Below are 16,123 nucleotides of genomic sequence, written 5' to 3'. Positions count from 1 at the left end.
GCTGACCGGGCCATCAAGGTGTGGGACTACTCAATGAAGACTAGCCCTGACTGCCAGGTGTGTGCCAGAGTCGGGCTCAGGTGGGCAGGTGGGAAGGAGGGTGGAGGACAACACACCAAGTGTGATACCACATGAGGGTGTCTTGCCCAGTCACCAGTTTGGCCAGGCCCAGGTGTGGAAGAACAGTTCAGCCAGGACTTAGGGGTCTCTGTATGTGATATGTGCTGCCCCCAGGTATACATTGGCCACTCAGAGCCCGTGCAGGCTGTGGCCTTCACTCCTGACCAGCAGCAGCTCCTTAGCGTGGGTGATGCCATCTTCCTCTGGGACATCCTGGCCCTCCCTGAGAGGTCATCCTCAGGAAGGCAAGTGCCTCCCCTTGGCCAGAATCTGCTGGGCCTTTTGTTGCACCCTCCCCTGCCGACACTCTCTCTTGTTGCCTCTGCAGTATCCGAGGCTTGCTCGGAACCCCCCTGACCTGTGATGCTGGTGAGTGGTCCTACCATGATGGAAGTCTATGGTGACATCTAGTGGTGGCCCTATAGCCACTAGGGGTGGCATGGTGCCACTTTCTGTCCTGGGGTCCCAGTGCAGAGTGGAGGATGGGGACTAGGCACACCTTTCCCTATGCACTTTGTCTTCCTCAGGCCCTGAACATAGTCCAGCTTTTTCTGTTCTCAGGCTTGAATGCAAGACAGCTGGAGGACCCAGTGTCTGGGGCCAATGGGCTTCCCCGGCAGCAGGTGCCCGTGCCATCCCAGACACCCCCACCCTGGCTGGGCATTCGTGCTGGTCCCTCTGAGGGCAGTGATGGTAAGGGCAGGGGTCCCAGGAGTACCTGAGTGGACATGTGTGTACTGCTCCCATCTGGCATGCCTGGGTGCTGCTCCAAGCCTATGGGGAAGGGTGGAGATTCAGGGGCCTCTGCCTTCCTCTCACTGTCTCTCTCTCCCATCCCCAGGCACATTTTCTGTGTTAGATGATGAAGGACCCTCTGAGGAGAGCCATGGCGCTGAGGGGCTCCACCCGACCTCAGGCCCACCTGTGCTGGTGCAGAAGGAGGCCTATGGGGCCGGAGACGGGGCCTGCGGGGTTGCACGCGGCCTTTGTAGCTTTGGCATGCTGACCCACACCTGTGGCTGGCCCAGTAAACAGGGTAGGGTGAGGACACTCATGACTTGGCCTAGCCAGATTCAGGTGCCCATAGGCCCCAGGTGGCCTAAGGCAGCCCTGGCTGGCTAACACATTGGAATTTGCCCAGTGAGACGAGGCCTGGTCACCTACAGGGCAAATGGATGAGCCTGAGGTCCCTGCCAGGCCAGATAAGCGGTGGGATATGGCTTATCTTCATCTTCTGACCCTGAACGTGTGTGTTGGGTCAGGTACTTTTTTTGTCCAGCCAGGATCAGATAACTTGTATGTAGGGAGAGGTCTGAATCGTTGTTGTGTGTGGTTTGACATACTGTGGCCTCTTTCTTCTCCCTGCCAGGTGCCCAAAGCACCAGGAGAGCCAGTGCTCAGCCTGCTGTTCGCCCAGACTCCTACAAGCACTTCACGGCACGCTATAAGGCCTCCCAGATGGCCAAGGTTGGCTGAGGGTTGGGTCCTCACAGCCCCTGCCACAGGTGGACACCCCAGTACACAAGATTCCCTGGGGTCTCCTTGGGGCTGCTTCTAAAGCTGTCAGCGGTCCAGGTGTTGGCAGCAGTCACCCCATGGTACTCCTCCATCCTTCACCCCATGTTCTCACTGTCACACTGACAGACTGGATCTGGACAGTATTCTGCTGAGTTTACCATCCCCACCCTATGGTTCTGGCTCCCTCCTGCCCCCCTTCTACCTCCTCGCTTGCCCTGTTGCTGAGAGTCCCCTGGGTCTTGCCACTCCTGCCTGGCCTCCCCACAGGGACTTCCCACATCTCCCACTCCTACCTCCCTATCTGCATTTAGCTCCCATCCCTGGTCGGTCTCCCATGTGAAGGCTTTGGGGCCCACACTCCTGTCATTTGTCCCATTTCGGGAGCAGCTCTGTCCCAGGCCCCAGCCTGACGGGGCACAGTCTGAGGTGGTGGGGGGTAGCCAGGTGCTGTGCTGCACACCAGCGTCCTTGTGCCACTTCCTCACAGAATGTCTCCTTCCCCGCTGCTGGGGACGAGCTGCTGCATCTGAAGACCGTTGTGGGCTATAACGGGAATGGGCGGGCCAACATGATCTGGAGGCCAGACACAGGTAGGGGTCATAGCCCACTCTGGCTCCTGGCCCAGAAGCTATAGGGCACCACCCCAGGCCAGGCTCCAGGAGGGGAGGCGAGCACCGGCGTGGAGAGTGGTTAGACTGAGAGAAGGTGTTTCTCTTGTCACACCTCCTGGTGCTCTAGCCCATGTGCCTCTTCTGAGCAGTTTCCTGGGAGGCTCAGCATGTTCCCCTTGGCTGTTGAAACTGATGGGAAGGATGACAGGGCTACAGCTGAGCAGCTCTGGGACACCCTCCCTGCCTATAGGCTTCTTCGCTTATACATGCGGCCGCCTGGTGGTGGTGGAAGACCTGCACTCTGGCGCCCAGCAGCACTGGTTTGGCCACCCCGAGGAGATCTCCACTCTGGCCCTCAGCCACGACGCCCAGGTGTCCATCCTTACCCGGGGCTATAGTGCACGTCACAGGGTGGGCTCTGGACTGCCCCTGCCCCACTGACCTCTCTGCATGCCCACCAGGTCCTGGCTTCTGCCTCAGGCCGAGGTGGCTCCGCTTCCTGCTGCCAGATCCGAGTCTGGGATGTGCCTGGGGGTTCCTGCCAGCAGCTGCTTTCTCATCACTGCACTGCCGTGCAAGCCCTAGCTTTCTCACTGGATGACAGGCTCCTTGTCACACTGGGTCAGCTGTGCGGGGGTAGCGGGTAGAGGGCAGTGGCCTCTGGACTCTCCTGCCTGTCCTGGGTCCCCTGGGCAGCTGACATGACCACCATGCATTTCCCCAGGGGACTATGGGGACTGCACCCTGGCCTTGTGGAGCACAGCCACCTACGAGCTTGTGTCCTCCACCCACCTCCTAGAGCCAATGCATGGCGTGGCCTTCAACCCTTGGGACACTAGTGAGCTTGCCTGTGTGGGCCAGGGTGCCCTCACCTTGTGGCTCATGCAGCATTGCGAGTCTGACATCAACCTCAAGGTACTGGGATTCAAAGGTGGTTTTGGAGGGTGGGGTCTGGCTGGGCCCTGGGACATCACTGACCCACTCTGCCTTTGTGTCCCTCCAGGTGCACCAAGAGCCCATCCCTGAAGCAGTGGGAGCAGGTGAGTTGACCTCACTGTGCTATGGAGCTGAGCCCCTGCTGTACTGCGGCTCCAATGCTGGCCAGATCTGTGTCTGGGACACCCGTGCCCGACGTTGCTTCCTGGCCTGGGGGGCAGACAACGGTGAGATCGGTGAGTGCCTGAGGAGCCCCTATAGACCCCTTCATCTAGGGGCTTGGCCTCTCCCTGGGAGCTCTGGTAGTGGGACGGTAGGACTCTTTCTTGAGTCCTAGGTATCAGGAGAAGCAGCTCATGCTATCTTCTGTCTCCTAGGAGTGCTGCTGTCCTCGGGCTCACGGCTGGTCAGTGGCAGCAACACCAGGCGCCTGCGCCTGTGGGCCGTGGGAGCTGTGCCAGAGCTGAGGCGCAAGGGCTCGGGTGCCAGGTGAGCCTCTGAGTAAAGAAGCCAGTGTCCTTGATCAGTGCTACAGGCTAGCGCTCCATCGCCAGCAGGGCCTGCCTTCCATGGGGACGTGCTTGGGTGAGGCTAGAGCCTAAGGATAGGGATATATCCTAGAAGCATGAGGCTCCCAGGACTGTTGTTGTTGCCACCCTTGCGACTCACTACTCCCCTCCAGTTCTAGCTCTGTGTTCATGGAGCGCGAGCTGACCCTGGATGGGGCCATCGTGAGCGCCGTCTTCCACGACAGCATGGACATGGGCGTAGTAGGTACCACGGCGGGTACGCTCTGGTATGTCAGCTGGGCTGAAGGCACCAGCACCCGCCTCATCAGTGGCCACAGGAGCAAGGTGAGGCTGCCAGGCCACCGGCTTGCTGTTGAAGACGTCTGAGGGGGTTTCTGTCCTGGACAGAAGCAGGGCCGTGAGCCCCACGTTCGCTCCCCTCTGTCCGTCCCCCCTCCTCATTGTTCCCAGTACAAGCCCAGCTGTTAGATTGATTTACATGTAAACGTTTCAGATTCTCAAGGTAAGGACTATGTACACCTAGGTTCATGCTCATTCCACGTGGACATAGTCCACGTAATGTCTAATTGTGTCAGCACCACAGACCTTGCCTCTTCTTGGTCCTTCCTCTTTCCTCTGCTGCTTTTTTTTTCTTTAACTTACTTGGTGAAGAAACCCGGTCATCCATCCCAGAGCCTCCCACAGAACAGGGTTGGACCTGCCTTTCTGCACCCATGTTCCCCAGGTCCGAGAGGTCTGGATGTATCCATCCCATAGCTCTTCCTGGGTGAGTGAGCTGTGTCTCCAGTGAGGAAGCACATGGGGCTGCTTACCTTTCAGTGCTGCTCTTGTCCAGAGTGACCTTTCACCTCAGTAGAGTTGCAGATAGCAATAGTCTAATGTTCCTCCAGGAGAGAAAACTGGCCTCATGAGTGTTGGGTTTCCTCAGGCAGAGCCAAGGCAGCAACAGCAGGGTAGCTGGTTCTCCCTTATGGACCAGGTTTCTGAGTGTTCGTTGGTTCTGCCGGTGGCCAATGCATTTACTTTTCAAGTCTAGAGCTAGTGGGTCGACATGTGGGCCGGGCCTCCCTGAGGTCACTGCTCACAGAGCCCTGGCTTCAGCCAGTGGCAAAGTCTTTGAGTTGGCTACTGAGTCCTTTTTTGTGTTTTTTAACTTACATATATATTTGTTTGAAGACAACCGTAGCCATCAAACAAATAATATTTGAGAAGAGTGATGATTAAACAGTTTACCTGTTTTCTGGTAACAGCTTTATGTTGGGGTGATTTACGCAACATACACCTCAGCCATTTAAAGTCAGTGTTTTTCAGTATATTCATAGAATTGTGCAACCATCGCCACAGTCAGTTTTAGAGCATTTTCAGCATCCCAAAAGGAAACCCCATACCTGTTAAGTACTCACACCACACACACCACCCCCCCGCCCCCGCCCCTTACCCATTCCCTGACAACCACTAACAACTCTGGATTTGCCTCTGGATTTTGCCTGGCTTCTCTCACTGAGCATCATGTTCTCAAGGTTTATCTGTGTCCTATCAGCTGGTATCAGTGCTTCACTCCTTTTTATTACAAATACTGTTCCATTGTATAGTCAGAACACATGATTTTGATCTGTCCACCAGGGCAGGGCGTTTGAGTCCTGAGTCCTTGAACTTATAGTCACTGGTGATTTCCCGCTCATGTGGAATGACAAGGTCCAGGCTCTCCCTTTGCATTTCCCACCAGGACCAGACTTGGCTGTTTCTTCCCAGAGGAGTCCATCACTTCTCAGCTGGACAGAGCTAAATTATTATTACTTAAGATAAAGTATACAATGAACTCATACAATGCAGGACCAGGCCATTGTATTTCACCTCATTGGTGTATGGTGTCTGTATCCTTTATTTTCACACCAAAATCTTGATTCTCATGCCTGCTTTCTCCCTCAGTGCACACATGATAATCTCAGGAAAAGCCATATCACCACCACCACCAGTTGTGAGGCCCTTGGAATGGCCCAGAGTGTGTTTTGTGCTTCCTTTACCTTTAGTCTGCAGCCCTCTAAGGACATGTTTCATTTAAGGTTCTTCCAGAACACTTCTCTGGTGTCTTAGCAAGAGGACAGTCAGATTCAATGGCCTGTGGGCTCCTTGTGGTTCAGATTCCACTCAGGTCTCGTGTGGGGCACTTGGGAGGGAGGTCAGGACAGTTTCTTCTCCATGTGAAGATGACTGTGGCCAGGTAGGCTTGAGAAGGAGACACATACTGTCCTAAGAACAACGTGGCCCTGCTGCGTCCCCTCTCTGTCCAAAGCTACATAGACTCAGGTAGGGCTGGCTGGCTACCCACAGGTGAACGAGGTGGTCTTCAGTCCCAGAGAGTCCCACTGTGCCACGTGCGGAGATGACGGAAGTGTGAGGGTGTGGTCCTTGGCCAGCATGGAGCTGGTGATCCAGTTCCAAGTGCTGAACCAGGTACTTGGGGCACCAGGGGCTAGGGGTACATGTTGTGAGTATGTGGAGCCCTTATCTTGGGCCCCTGACTGTCCACTCAAGGGCTTTGGCAGCTGCATCCTGCCTCCAGTCTCAGTGTCTGTGGCCTTGGGGCTGGGCCCTTGTCCTGCTCCCTAGGGGAGTGCTGATCTTTCCCCACTGGGGTTCCCCAGAGTTGCCTCTGCCTGGCTTGGAGCCCTACTTCTTGTGGACACCCAGAGCAGCAACACGTGGCAGCAGGTTATAGCGATGGCACATTGCGTGTCTTCAACATCTCCCAAACCGCAATGGAGCTCAAGATGCACCCCCATCCTGCTGCACTGACGGCCATTTTCTTCTCTGCTGATGGTGAGGGTCTGGGAGCTTACCAGGGTGACAGGAGGGCCCCAGCCTGGCCCAGGTCACATCTTTGGGCTGGGGGCTCACAGGGTAACAGAGTGAGCCCTTCCTGGCCCAGGTCAGACTATCCTCTCTGGAGACAAGGATGGGCTTATAGCTGTGAGCTGCCCCCGCACAGGGATGACCTTCCGTGTACTGAGTGACCACCGGGGTGCCCCGATCTCCACCATCCAGAGCACGAACAAGGAGGTGAAGTGGGCTCATGAACCGGCAAGGCCTCATCTAGGTGGTGCTGGCAGGGAAGGGGATTGGGCAAAGTGGGTTGGGAGGTACCTACCTTCTCTTACCCCTGCAGTATAGAGAGTTCGGGGTGGAGGGCACAGACTTGTGGTTGGCTGCCAGCAGAGACCAGCGGGTCAGCATCTGGGCCTCCGACTGGCTGCGGGGCCACTGTGAGCTCGTGGACTGGCTGAGCTTCCCAGCGCCCACCCTCCTGAAGGTGAGGGTCCCGGTGGCATCTTGGGCAGGGATAGTAGTACCTGCCCACCTTGCGACAGCGTGCTGTATTCCTCCTCAGGATCCAGGCTGCCCACCGCCCTCTCTTGCTGCCTTCTGCCCCTGGGATAGGGCATTGCTGGTGTGTACAGGCCTCGGCCCACATCCGGAGGTGATCTTCTACAGCCTCTGCCAGAAGCAGGCATGTACATGCCCCTGTGGTGCTGGGAGGGGCGGGTCCTGGGGCCATGGGAGCCACTACCCAGTGCCTCACATTTGCTGCCTACAGGTAGTGGAGAAGATCCCTCTGCCTTTCTTCGCCATATCCCTGAGCCTGTCCCCTGGAGCCCACCTCATAGCCATTGGCTTCACTGGTGAGTTCTGGTGGATGTAGACTCTGGCTTGTCTTGAGTGGAGCCAAGTAGACTTACCTGTGCCCCACACTGAGACATGCCTCTCACCTCTGCACTCTGGGTTTTCTTGTCTCTAAAATGGGGTGAGGATACCTGCCCCAGGGATTTCACAGGGTCAGGAGATAAGGAATGTAGGGTGGCGAGTGCAGCACCCAGCACTGGGGCCTAAATGGACTCAGCTGTCCAGCTTGGGGCCTGGCAGCCCCATGTTGTGAGATGCTTCAACACTTAAGGGTCTCACTTGGCTCTGCTGCCCCAGTCCCAGTGACACACAGCCCTGGGCATGGAGAATACAGGCCATTCAGCACAGATTCCCTAAACAGCACTGGCACCACCTGGAGACAGCTAGGATGGGGTAGGGGCACCCCTGGGCCCTGGAGCTGCAGACATAAGCACAGGGCCCACCCTCTGCCATCTGCCTACAGAGCGTGTGCTGAGGTTGGTGGACTGCGTGACGGAGGCCACACAGGACTTTGCTGGCCACGATGACTGGGTACAGCTTTGCAGATTCACCCCATCTGCCCATCTGCTCTTCACAGCGGCCCACAATGAGATCTTGGTGTGGGAGGTCACAGGCTACTGAGCCACAGTGGAGACGCCGGGGTCAAGTGTTCCCTGCTGGTCACACTGGGTACCTGGCCTGAGCAAAGGCTCTGTCAAGAAGCTGGGTTAGTAGAGGACTTCATGCTGGGCCAGGATGGCTAGGCAGGCCCAGCCCCTCCACACCAGACAGGCCCAGGACTGTGTATGTAAATCATCTAGACCCTAAACAAATGTAAAGGGCTTGTTAGCTCTTTGCCTGAGTACTTTTTATATTTCTGCCTGTATAGTTGAAATAAACGTGGGCATTGTATTGTGGTATTGTCTGCTGGTCACTCCAGGCTTCTACTCCCTTCCGCCTGGCTCTCTCGCCTGGCCTGAGCTTAGTCTCTGGCCAAACCCCAGACCTCCTGTTCCCTGTCCACCTTCAAGAGTTGACCTGCCCAGAGTGGGGCAGTCATGTCTGAGCCTGGAGCAACTGGTGCAGAGCCGTACCTGGGATAGAAACCCCGCCCCTCTGGCTGGCGCAGTTCCTGCAGTGCCCGGCGAGCCCACGCGGTGGCACCGCCGAGCAGCCCGGCCGCTCTTCTCTGCCCGGCTCGTTAGCGTAGCTGCACCCGCGGGGCGGAAGTGTGGACTCCGGGAGAGCGCGGTCAGTAGCCCAGGTGCGGGCCGGGGTTGGGGCCGGTTGTGTGCCGGCGTCAGTTTGTAGCTCCAGACGGCCACCATGAAGCGGGACGTGCGCATCCTACTGCTGGGCGAGGGTAGGCTCCCGGGCCTGGGGTGGGAATCGAGGCCGAGGGGTAGGAGCCCGACCTCTCCGGAGCGGGAGCGCCGCGACCTTGGCCGCTGCGCTGACCGCGCCGCCCTGCGCAGCCCAGGTGGGGAAGACGTCGCTGATCCTGTCGCTGGTGGGCGAGGAATTCCCGGAGGAGGTGAGAGCAGCGGTGCTGAGCGCCCCTCCCGTGGTCACGCCGAGGAGGGGACTGAGGCCCCAGGGTGGACCTCCCTCCATTCCTAGGCCACTCTCAAGACCGGTCTGCTTCAGGTCCCGCCTCGTGCAGAAGAGATCACCATTCCCGCAGACGTCACCCCAGAGAAGGTGCCCACCCACATTGTGGATTCCTCAGGTAGAGCGGAGCCTCCCCACCCCGTCCCACCCCAGGATTCTGCCCAGGAGTCACATTTTGGGCAGGACTGCAGTGCGATCTCTTCCATCCAGAAGCTGAGCAGACGGTTGAAGAGCTCCAGGACGAGATTCACAAGGTACATTGTGCATCCTGAGAGCTCAGGAAGTGGAAGTCAGGCATGGGGGATCAGTGCCCAGGCCCTGGGGGCAGGCTGCTCCCAAGGCCTAATGAGTGTCTCTCTCAGGGATTGGATTAAGGTGCTCAGGGAGTCTGCAGTTTTGCTAATTCTGCTATGACCTCTCAGCACTGAGTTATGGGATTCCTGTGACACACCCTGCTGGGAACTGGGGAAAAGAGGGACCATCCCTCTCTCCTACCCATATAGCTGGCCAGCCCCATGGCTCTCCATACCCAGCATTTGTTCTTCCAGTAGCTACTGGGAAACAGACCTCAGTATCCTTCAAAGTGATCCCTTAAGTAGTTCTGTGCCCTGGCCACCTAGCGCACCACCACCCTGTAGTGCAGTCCACTACCCTGGGCCTTTGGGCTTAGGTAGGTGCTGTGATCAGGGCTGTAGGCTAAACAGTCCTCTGTTCACCTGTTATTTGGAAGATGTGTGCATGGGCCAAGCTCTTGGGGGGGAACTACCCCTGCAGCTTTGTCCTGTCCCGCTGTGTTCTCTACTGTCCTGGGGCACCACTGGGCAAGAGTTCAGGCCACAGCTACTCTCCTTGCCTTCATCATCTCTTGCGCTGTTGTCCTCGTCATTGTCTCAGCCCTAGTAATACAGGAGTGAAGGTCCAAGATGAAGGCTGGGGTGCCAGGTTTTGGGGGGTCTTTCCTGAGTTCTCCAGGGGACTGACCGGAGCTGCAGTGCTGGGGCCTGGAAGTGAGCAGGGAGGGGCTTGTCTGAGGTTTGAGCAGGTCCTTGGCCATGTCACCAGTCTCAATGACATGGCCAAAGAGTACTGGCTAGTGGGCACCAGGGAAGGATGGCTTCCTGGGTCTCTGAGCTTGTCTTTGAGTGCTGGGGTGGTGTGGACATGAAGCTTCTGGTAATGCTGTGCCACCTGCCCTCCCCCATAGGCAAACGTGGTATGTGTGGTATATGACGTGTCCGAGGAAGACACCATCGAGAAGGTGAGAGAACTCCCTATTCATCCTGGGTCCCTGTCACTGGCACGCAGCTTGATCATCACCCTGACTTCTGCGTGGACCCCACGTGGATGCTCAGCTGAAGCAGCTCTGGGGTGACTCACATCTGTGGCTGGCCCTATCTCTCATGAGTACTTTGGGGAGCCTCCTGGAGCCACCCTGGGTGCTAGGGGCCTGTGGCCAGGACCCCACAGCTTCTCCAGGGGAGCCCCTTGTGACCTTGTCATCTCCCGCACAGAGAGCATGGAGAGCCACAAGTCTGAACTGCTTAGGCTTGTAAAAGAGGCTGCCCTGGGCTGCTGACTTAGGCCCCTTGGTAGTGTTTGAGAACTGCTAGAATCAGATGAGGTTGCACCTGCCACTTGCTACGTCCCACTGGCTTTGTTCCCAATGGCTGTGACTTTGGCCCTCAGTGGGCCTCAACTCTCCCTCATCTCCCTCAAACTAGGCTCAAGTTCCACATGAAAGCCTTGGGCTATGTGGCACCCTCACATCATACCGGGTCTTGCCTTTTAGATCCGAACCAAATGGATCCCACTGGTGAATGGAGAGACTAAGACGGGGCCCAGGTAATGGGCAGGGCTCGAGGGAGGGTGGTCTCTGCCAGCTCTCTCATCCCTGGTGACTGTGGACCTCTCCCCAGGATCCCTATCATCCTGGTGGGCAACAAGTCAGACTTGCGGCCGGGGAGCTCCATGGAGGCTGTGCTGCCCATCATGAGCCAGTTTCCTGAGATTGAGACCTGTGTGGAAGTGAGCTGGTGGGCAGGGCAGGGTAGGGGTTACTGGGGTGGAGAAGAGGAGGGGCAGGGGCCAGGACCTGCAGCAAGCGCTCATGTGCTGGTGGCCTGGGATCTCAAGCAAGCTGTCTTGTTGAGGGCAGGTGGGGGCCCCACTTCCTTTGGGCGGGGGCTGCCGACCACTTGTTCCTGCATCTTTGTCCGGGCCCCTTTGAGTCTCCCGGCATCAGGCACCTCTCTGAGTCTGTCCCGGTGGCTCCCAGTGCTCGGCCAAGAACCTGAGGAACATCTCAGAGCTGTTCTACTATGCACAGAAGGCTGTGCTGCACCCCACGGCCCCACTCTATGACCCTGAGACCAAGCAGGTGGGCAGTGGGCACAGGGGGTGGCCAGCAGGTGGGAGCATTGGGAGGCATCGTGCTGAGCAAGCTGTCCTTGCAGCTGAGGCCCGCATGCACCCAGGCCCTCACGCGAATCTTCAGGCTCTCAGACCAGGATCTGGACCAGGCGCTCAGTGACGAAGAACTCAATGCTTTCCAGGTGGTCGCCCTGTCCCCCTCCTGGTGGCACCCACCCACTCAGGCCACAGCCAGGCTCCATGCCTAAGACACCATTAACGATCAGGTGGAGTAGTCACTGGGGCGGCTAGTTGACTAACAGCAACTTTCTCTTGGAGGCAGAAGTCCTGTTTTGGGCACCCTTTGGCCCCGCAGGCCCTAGAGGATGTGAAGATGGTAGTGCGAAAGAATGTGGCAGGAGGTGTGCGGGACAACCGGCTGACCCTGGATGGTGAGACCTGGCACCATGCCTCTTTCCCAGGGTGGGGTGGGGGCTGGGCAGTACCCAGTACCACATCCTCTGCCCCTTTCTGAGCAGGCTTCCTCTTCCTGAACACGCTCTTTATCCAGCGTGGCCGCCACGAGACCACATGGACCATCCTGCGGCGCTTTGGCTATGGGGATACACTGGAGCTATCCTCTGACTATCTCTTCCCTCCGTGAGTGGTGGGTGGGTCTCAGTGTCACATGGGGCCGGGGTGGAGTTGGAGCCCTCGCTCAGGCAGAGCATGGCCAAGATAGCCTATGTTGGAGGTGCCCTGCTGTGGACAGGCAGACTGGGATCCAAGCAGAGCAGGTGTGCCGCCCACCCCCAGCTACATTTCTTCCTGCTGCTTTGCTGTGGTGCTTGGCCAAAGGAGGCACATGCAGGAACCTCCCAGGTTCAGTCCAGTGCACGGGAGGTCCCACCACACAGATGGGAGGTGTGCCAAGCATGGTGGGAACCTGATGGCCCCATGACCCCACAGGCTCCACGTGCCCCCTGGCTGCAGCACAGAGCTCAACCACTTTGGCTACCAGTTTGTGCAGAGGGTGTTTGAGAAGCATGACCAGGTGAGGATGCAGTGACTCTACTGAGCTGCCTATTTCGGCCTCCCAGCCAGTGTCGTCATAGCCCTTCTGCCCACAGGACCATGATGGCGCCCTCTCACCGGCAGAGCTTCAGGGCCTCTTCAGTGTGTTCCCAGCTGCCCCCTGGAGCCCCCAGTTCCTGTGCACAGTCCGTACCGAAGCAGGCCGGCTGTCCCTGCATGGGTACCTCTGCCAGTGGACGTAAGCACAGCCCCCACCTGCCCCCACCTGCCACACACTGCTTCCCCTCCATGATGCTGCTCCTCATTCACTTCTGCCCCAGCCTGGTGACCTACCTGGATGTCCAGCACTGTCTCGAACACCTTGGCTACCTGGGCTACCCCACCCTCTGCAAGCAGGATTCCCAGGCCCACGCCATCACAGGTGGGCCCATACCCTTCAGCTGGCCTGGCCCAGTCCCTCCCTGGCAGCCCCTCATTCTTGGTTGTCCTTGCCATCCACCCGCAGTCACTCGTGAGAAGAAGCTGGACCAGGAGAAGGGACAGACACAAAGGAATGTTCTCCTGTGCAATGTGGTGGGGGCCCGAGGAGTGGGCAAGTCTGCCTTCCTGCAGGCCTTCCTCGGCCGTGGCCTGAGGGTGAGCCTTATGTGCTGGGCAAGGGGACCTAGCTCCTGCCTGGGGCTTCCAGGGCATAGGGCCTCTGAGGAGCATCAAGGTCACCAGGCTTCGGGTATCTCCCTCCTCAGCATCAGGATGCCAGGGAGCTCTGCGAGGAGCCTGCCATCTATGCCATTGACACGGTGCAGGTCAACGGGCAAGAGAAGTATCTGATAGTGAGTGCTGGGAGTTGGGGGTCCCTGCAGTAGACACAGGTGCACATTGGACAGTCCCAATGCATCCTGAGGGACTGAGCCCCCTTCCCTTCGGCCACCCTCTGTTCAGCTATGTGAGGTAAATGCAGACAGCCTACTGGCCTCCGCATGTGACGCTGCCTGTGATGTCGCCTGCTTGATGTTCGATGGTAGTGACCCCCAGTCATTTGCGCTCTGCGCCAGCGTCTACAAGGCAAGCCCCTACCTGCCCCAGGGTTCTATGGGCAGCACGTCCATGGGTGAGGTCCCCCAGCACCCTCACCCACCATCAGACCATGCCCTCACTTGGCCCCTCATTCCACAGCGCCATTACATGGACAGGCAGACCCCCTGCCTCTTTGTCTCCTCCAAAGCCGACCTGCCTGAAGGTGTCTCGCTGCCTGGCCTATCTCCGGCTGAATTTTGCCGTAGGCATCGGCTACCTGCCCCCACTTTGTTCTCCTGCACTGGCCCAGCAGAGCCCAGCACAGCCATCTTCACCCAGCTTGCCACCATGGCCACCTTCCCGTGAGTACCAGTGCCGTAGTCCTTGTGGTGGGAGGCCTGTCCCCATCCCACGGTACCAGTGGTCCCTGTCACCAAGAGTGGAAGAGCTATGGTGTTGGGGACTGGAGTCAGGGTTGCAGGGTGGGCCTTAGTCAGGTGTTGATGCCCTGGCAGGGCCCTCCGTGGCCTGGTCTCACTGCTAGACACAGGGGACACAGGGAGCAGCTCTGTGGAGCTCTGACTTTCCAGGAGACAGGGTGAGGGCAGGTACAGCAGCAAGAATCTGGGTAACACCCTGAGGGTGTCTCCAGCCAACTTCTTTCTCCAGCAGACACCTGGTCCATGGGGAGCTGCACACCACCTCCTTCTGGCTCCGGTTGACACTAGGGGCTGTCGGGACCGCTGTTGCTGCCATCCTCAGTTTCTCACTCTACAGGGTCCTAGTGAAGAGCCGATGAGGCCCCAGGGCCATGCAGTCTGATCTCGGGGCCCCAGGGTGCTGGTGTGGGGCCACCCACTGGGTGGGGCTTCCAGAGTCAAAACATTGTTTCCGAAGACAGCCCAGCGTTTCTGCTCACTGCCCAGCATCAAGGGTGGGCCCCCAGGACCCACCAGCCTATGTCCTGCCCAGCATCACCTACCTTTGTGGGCATCGTGTTGGAGGGATTGCGGGACATGGTTGAGGAAGCCATTGACCCAAGACCTGAATTCTCAGGGCTCTACTCCTTCTGGTCCCAGACAGCCAGTGGGTATGAAGGAAGTCAGAGGGCAGCACTTTGGACCAAAATTGGGGAGTGGGGGCAGGAGTGGCTGGACCACTGTATGCTCCCCTCCCCACCACATTGGGGGACTGGTCCAGGGTTGCACCCTTCATGGGAGACATGAGGTTGGGTTTCCTGATTAAACTTCAGTGTCTTTTTCATTTTGGACTCTACTTTCTGAAGATGGCTTTTCTTGAATCACATCCTTCATCTTAGTGTGGGCTGGAAACTTCACTCCTGACTCCCGTGCCTCCCCTCTAGGCCTCAGACCTCCCTCAGACTAGTGTGAGGTCCAGTTATGGCCCAGCCATGGCTTGGGGACCTCTTCATTGAGGCCCATGCTTTCCTGAGGAGACCTGATGCTGGAGGTCCTGATGGCAGACTCCTCCCCAAACATCATCATCCATCCCCTCAGCCAGGCTGAGCTTTGGGGAGGACCTGGGATTCTGAGGTGGTACTGGAATGTGCTGAAATGTTCTGCTTCTGTGAGCAGGTTGGCCCCTGGGTGTGGAAGATCTGTCCTGTACTTCTCACATCCTGACCAGAGGTCTCTGTCCTATTGGGCAAGGAAAGCCAGAGGCCTCAACCTGAGGGAAAAGGGACAGAAAACCCTTGGTGAAGATGGGGTTCGATTTAGGGTTAGGCTTGGACACTTCTTGTCCCAGGTACCTGCTTGGCATGTGTTCTGGTGCCTGGAGCAGAGACAGCCCATGGCAGGGCTGGGTAGAAGTCTCTGGCCACCCAGACCAGTGCCCCTCCTGCTATCAGTCATTCCATGCAGGTAGCCCCTTCTAGGCCAGGGCACCTCCCAGAGTCCTAACATGCTATTCCTAGGAGATGGGAGGGGCTGACTCAAGGGTCTGAGGTCAGACTGGAGGTTATTCCTCCTCCATCCTAACTTCCTATCTCTATTGGCTCACTGCCACGGTGCAGTTCTTGCCTGCTAGAGGGCAGAGTAGGATGCTATTTCCAGCCTCTATTCTGAGGCCCAGCTGCCAGTATTGATGGCTCCATGGCATCAGGGTTCTGAGTGGTCCTTGGAGGGTTTGCTATGGTAACACTTCCTTAGTCTGTCACCTCTGTTGGAGGGGTCTACCTACCCTCTCCAGGAACTAGGGACCCTCCCTACCTCACCTGCAGCTTTGTTTGTTGGGGCCTCTGTCCTGATATCCACTGGTCTGTTGAGCACATCCCCCCAGCATCCTGGAGCTGGAGGGCCCACTGTCACTGTCCAACGTCCAAGCTGCAGGAGCAGTAAGGGACATCCAGGCCCAGGTGCGTGCCAGGGTTTGGTCTCGTAGACTGAGCAGGGGCAGCGGCAGTAGCCTTCTCTACCTTTGCTAGTTTCCCTGTTGGCCTTAGCGCCCCTACCTGGGGAGTCACAGGCAGTGGGGTGGTCTGGGAAGGCTTACCCAAGAAGGTGCCCAGGCAAAAGGGCGTGCACAGGAGGTGCTTGGGTGCTGCCTGTGTGTGATTCAGTTTCCCAGCTGCTGTTCCTGCTGGAGGAGCAGAGTGCTCTGCCAGGGTGGGGCGCAGGGGTGAGGGGAACGGGCACGCAGTGAACAGGCGCGGGGACTGGGGTGCTGGTCGGAGCTGTTCCAGCCGGGGAGCGCGTCCATGTGCTGGGCGCGCGC

General features: G+C 58.0%; 2 protein-coding genes across 7 annotated transcripts in view; both read left to right on the top strand.

Moving 5' to 3' along the window:
* WDR90 (WD repeat domain 90) overlaps positions 1–8,292 on the top strand; it is a 16,554-nt gene extending 8,262 nt beyond the window's left edge. Inside the window, 20 exon segments of the mRNA XM_006914013.3 lie at positions 1–57; positions 235–365; positions 449–489; positions 682–813; positions 962–1,156; positions 1,490–1,587; positions 2,126–2,228; positions 2,500–2,621; positions 2,711–2,870; positions 2,974–3,164; positions 3,253–3,421; positions 3,563–3,674; positions 3,868–4,039; positions 6,047–6,169; positions 6,361–6,535; positions 6,645–6,775; positions 6,882–7,025; positions 7,104–7,223; positions 7,311–7,395; positions 7,860–8,292. The exon segment at positions 1–57 is cut by the window's left edge and continues 87 nt beyond it. Of these exon segments, the coding sequence (XP_006914075.1) occupies positions 1–57; positions 235–365; positions 449–489; positions 682–813; positions 962–1,156; positions 1,490–1,587; positions 2,126–2,228; positions 2,500–2,621; positions 2,711–2,870; positions 2,974–3,164; positions 3,253–3,421; positions 3,563–3,674; positions 3,868–4,039; positions 6,047–6,169; positions 6,361–6,535; positions 6,645–6,775; positions 6,882–7,025; positions 7,104–7,223; positions 7,311–7,395; positions 7,860–8,017 (2,619 nt within the window). The 3' untranslated portion in view covers positions 8,018–8,292.
* A 271-nt stretch (positions 8,293–8,563) lies between these two features.
* On the top strand, positions 8,564–14,662 carry RHOT2 (ras homolog family member T2). Of its 6 annotated transcripts, none has more exons than XM_015591236.2 (19): positions 8,565–8,738; positions 8,851–8,909; positions 8,996–9,104; positions 9,197–9,240; positions 10,191–10,244; positions 10,776–10,828; positions 10,903–11,011; positions 11,262–11,363; positions 11,440–11,538; positions 11,679–11,787; positions 11,875–11,995; positions 12,305–12,389; positions 12,466–12,608; positions 12,691–12,791; positions 12,876–13,006; positions 13,117–13,203; positions 13,313–13,435; positions 13,547–13,749; positions 14,057–14,662. In XM_015591236.2, the coding sequence occupies exons 1-19, from the start codon at positions 8,702–8,704 to the stop codon at positions 14,184–14,186; spliced, it is 1,899 nt and encodes a 632-aa protein (XP_015446722.1). In that variant the 5' UTR covers positions 8,565–8,701; the 3' UTR covers positions 14,187–14,662. The 6 variants fall into 6 exon arrangements, with proteins under 6 accessions (XP_024904026.1, XP_015446722.1, XP_006914073.1 ...); XM_006914011.3 differs by having other exon boundaries at positions 8,566–8,738; positions 9,023–9,104; XM_015591237.2 differs by having other exon boundaries at positions 8,566–8,738; positions 14,060–14,662.
* Positions 14,663–16,123: the final 1,461 nt, after the last annotated feature.

Source organism: Pteropus alecto, unplaced genomic scaffold (genome assembly GCF_000325575.1).
Source record: "Pteropus alecto unplaced genomic scaffold, ASM32557v1 scaffold44, whole genome shotgun sequence".
In the NCBI taxonomy this organism is placed as follows: Eukaryota; Metazoa; Chordata; class Mammalia; order Chiroptera; family Pteropodidae; genus Pteropus; species Pteropus alecto.
Note: the sequence above shows the minus strand (reverse complement) of the source record. Positions and strands in the feature narration are given on the sequence as shown.

Excerpts from the sequence above, each read along its gene's own strand:
- RHOT2 (XM_015591236.2), top strand. The coding sequence starts at position 8,702 with ATGAAGCGGGACGTGCGCATCCTACTGCTGGGCGAGG. Across the intron at positions 10,245-10,775 it reads AGGAAGACACCATCGAGAAG|ATCCGAACCAAATGGATCCC; the intron begins GTGAGAGAACTC and ends CTTGCCTTTTAG. Across the intron at positions 10,829-10,902 it reads GAGACTAAGACGGGGCCCAG|GATCCCTATCATCCTGGTGG; the intron begins GTAATGGGCAGG and ends ACCTCTCCCCAG.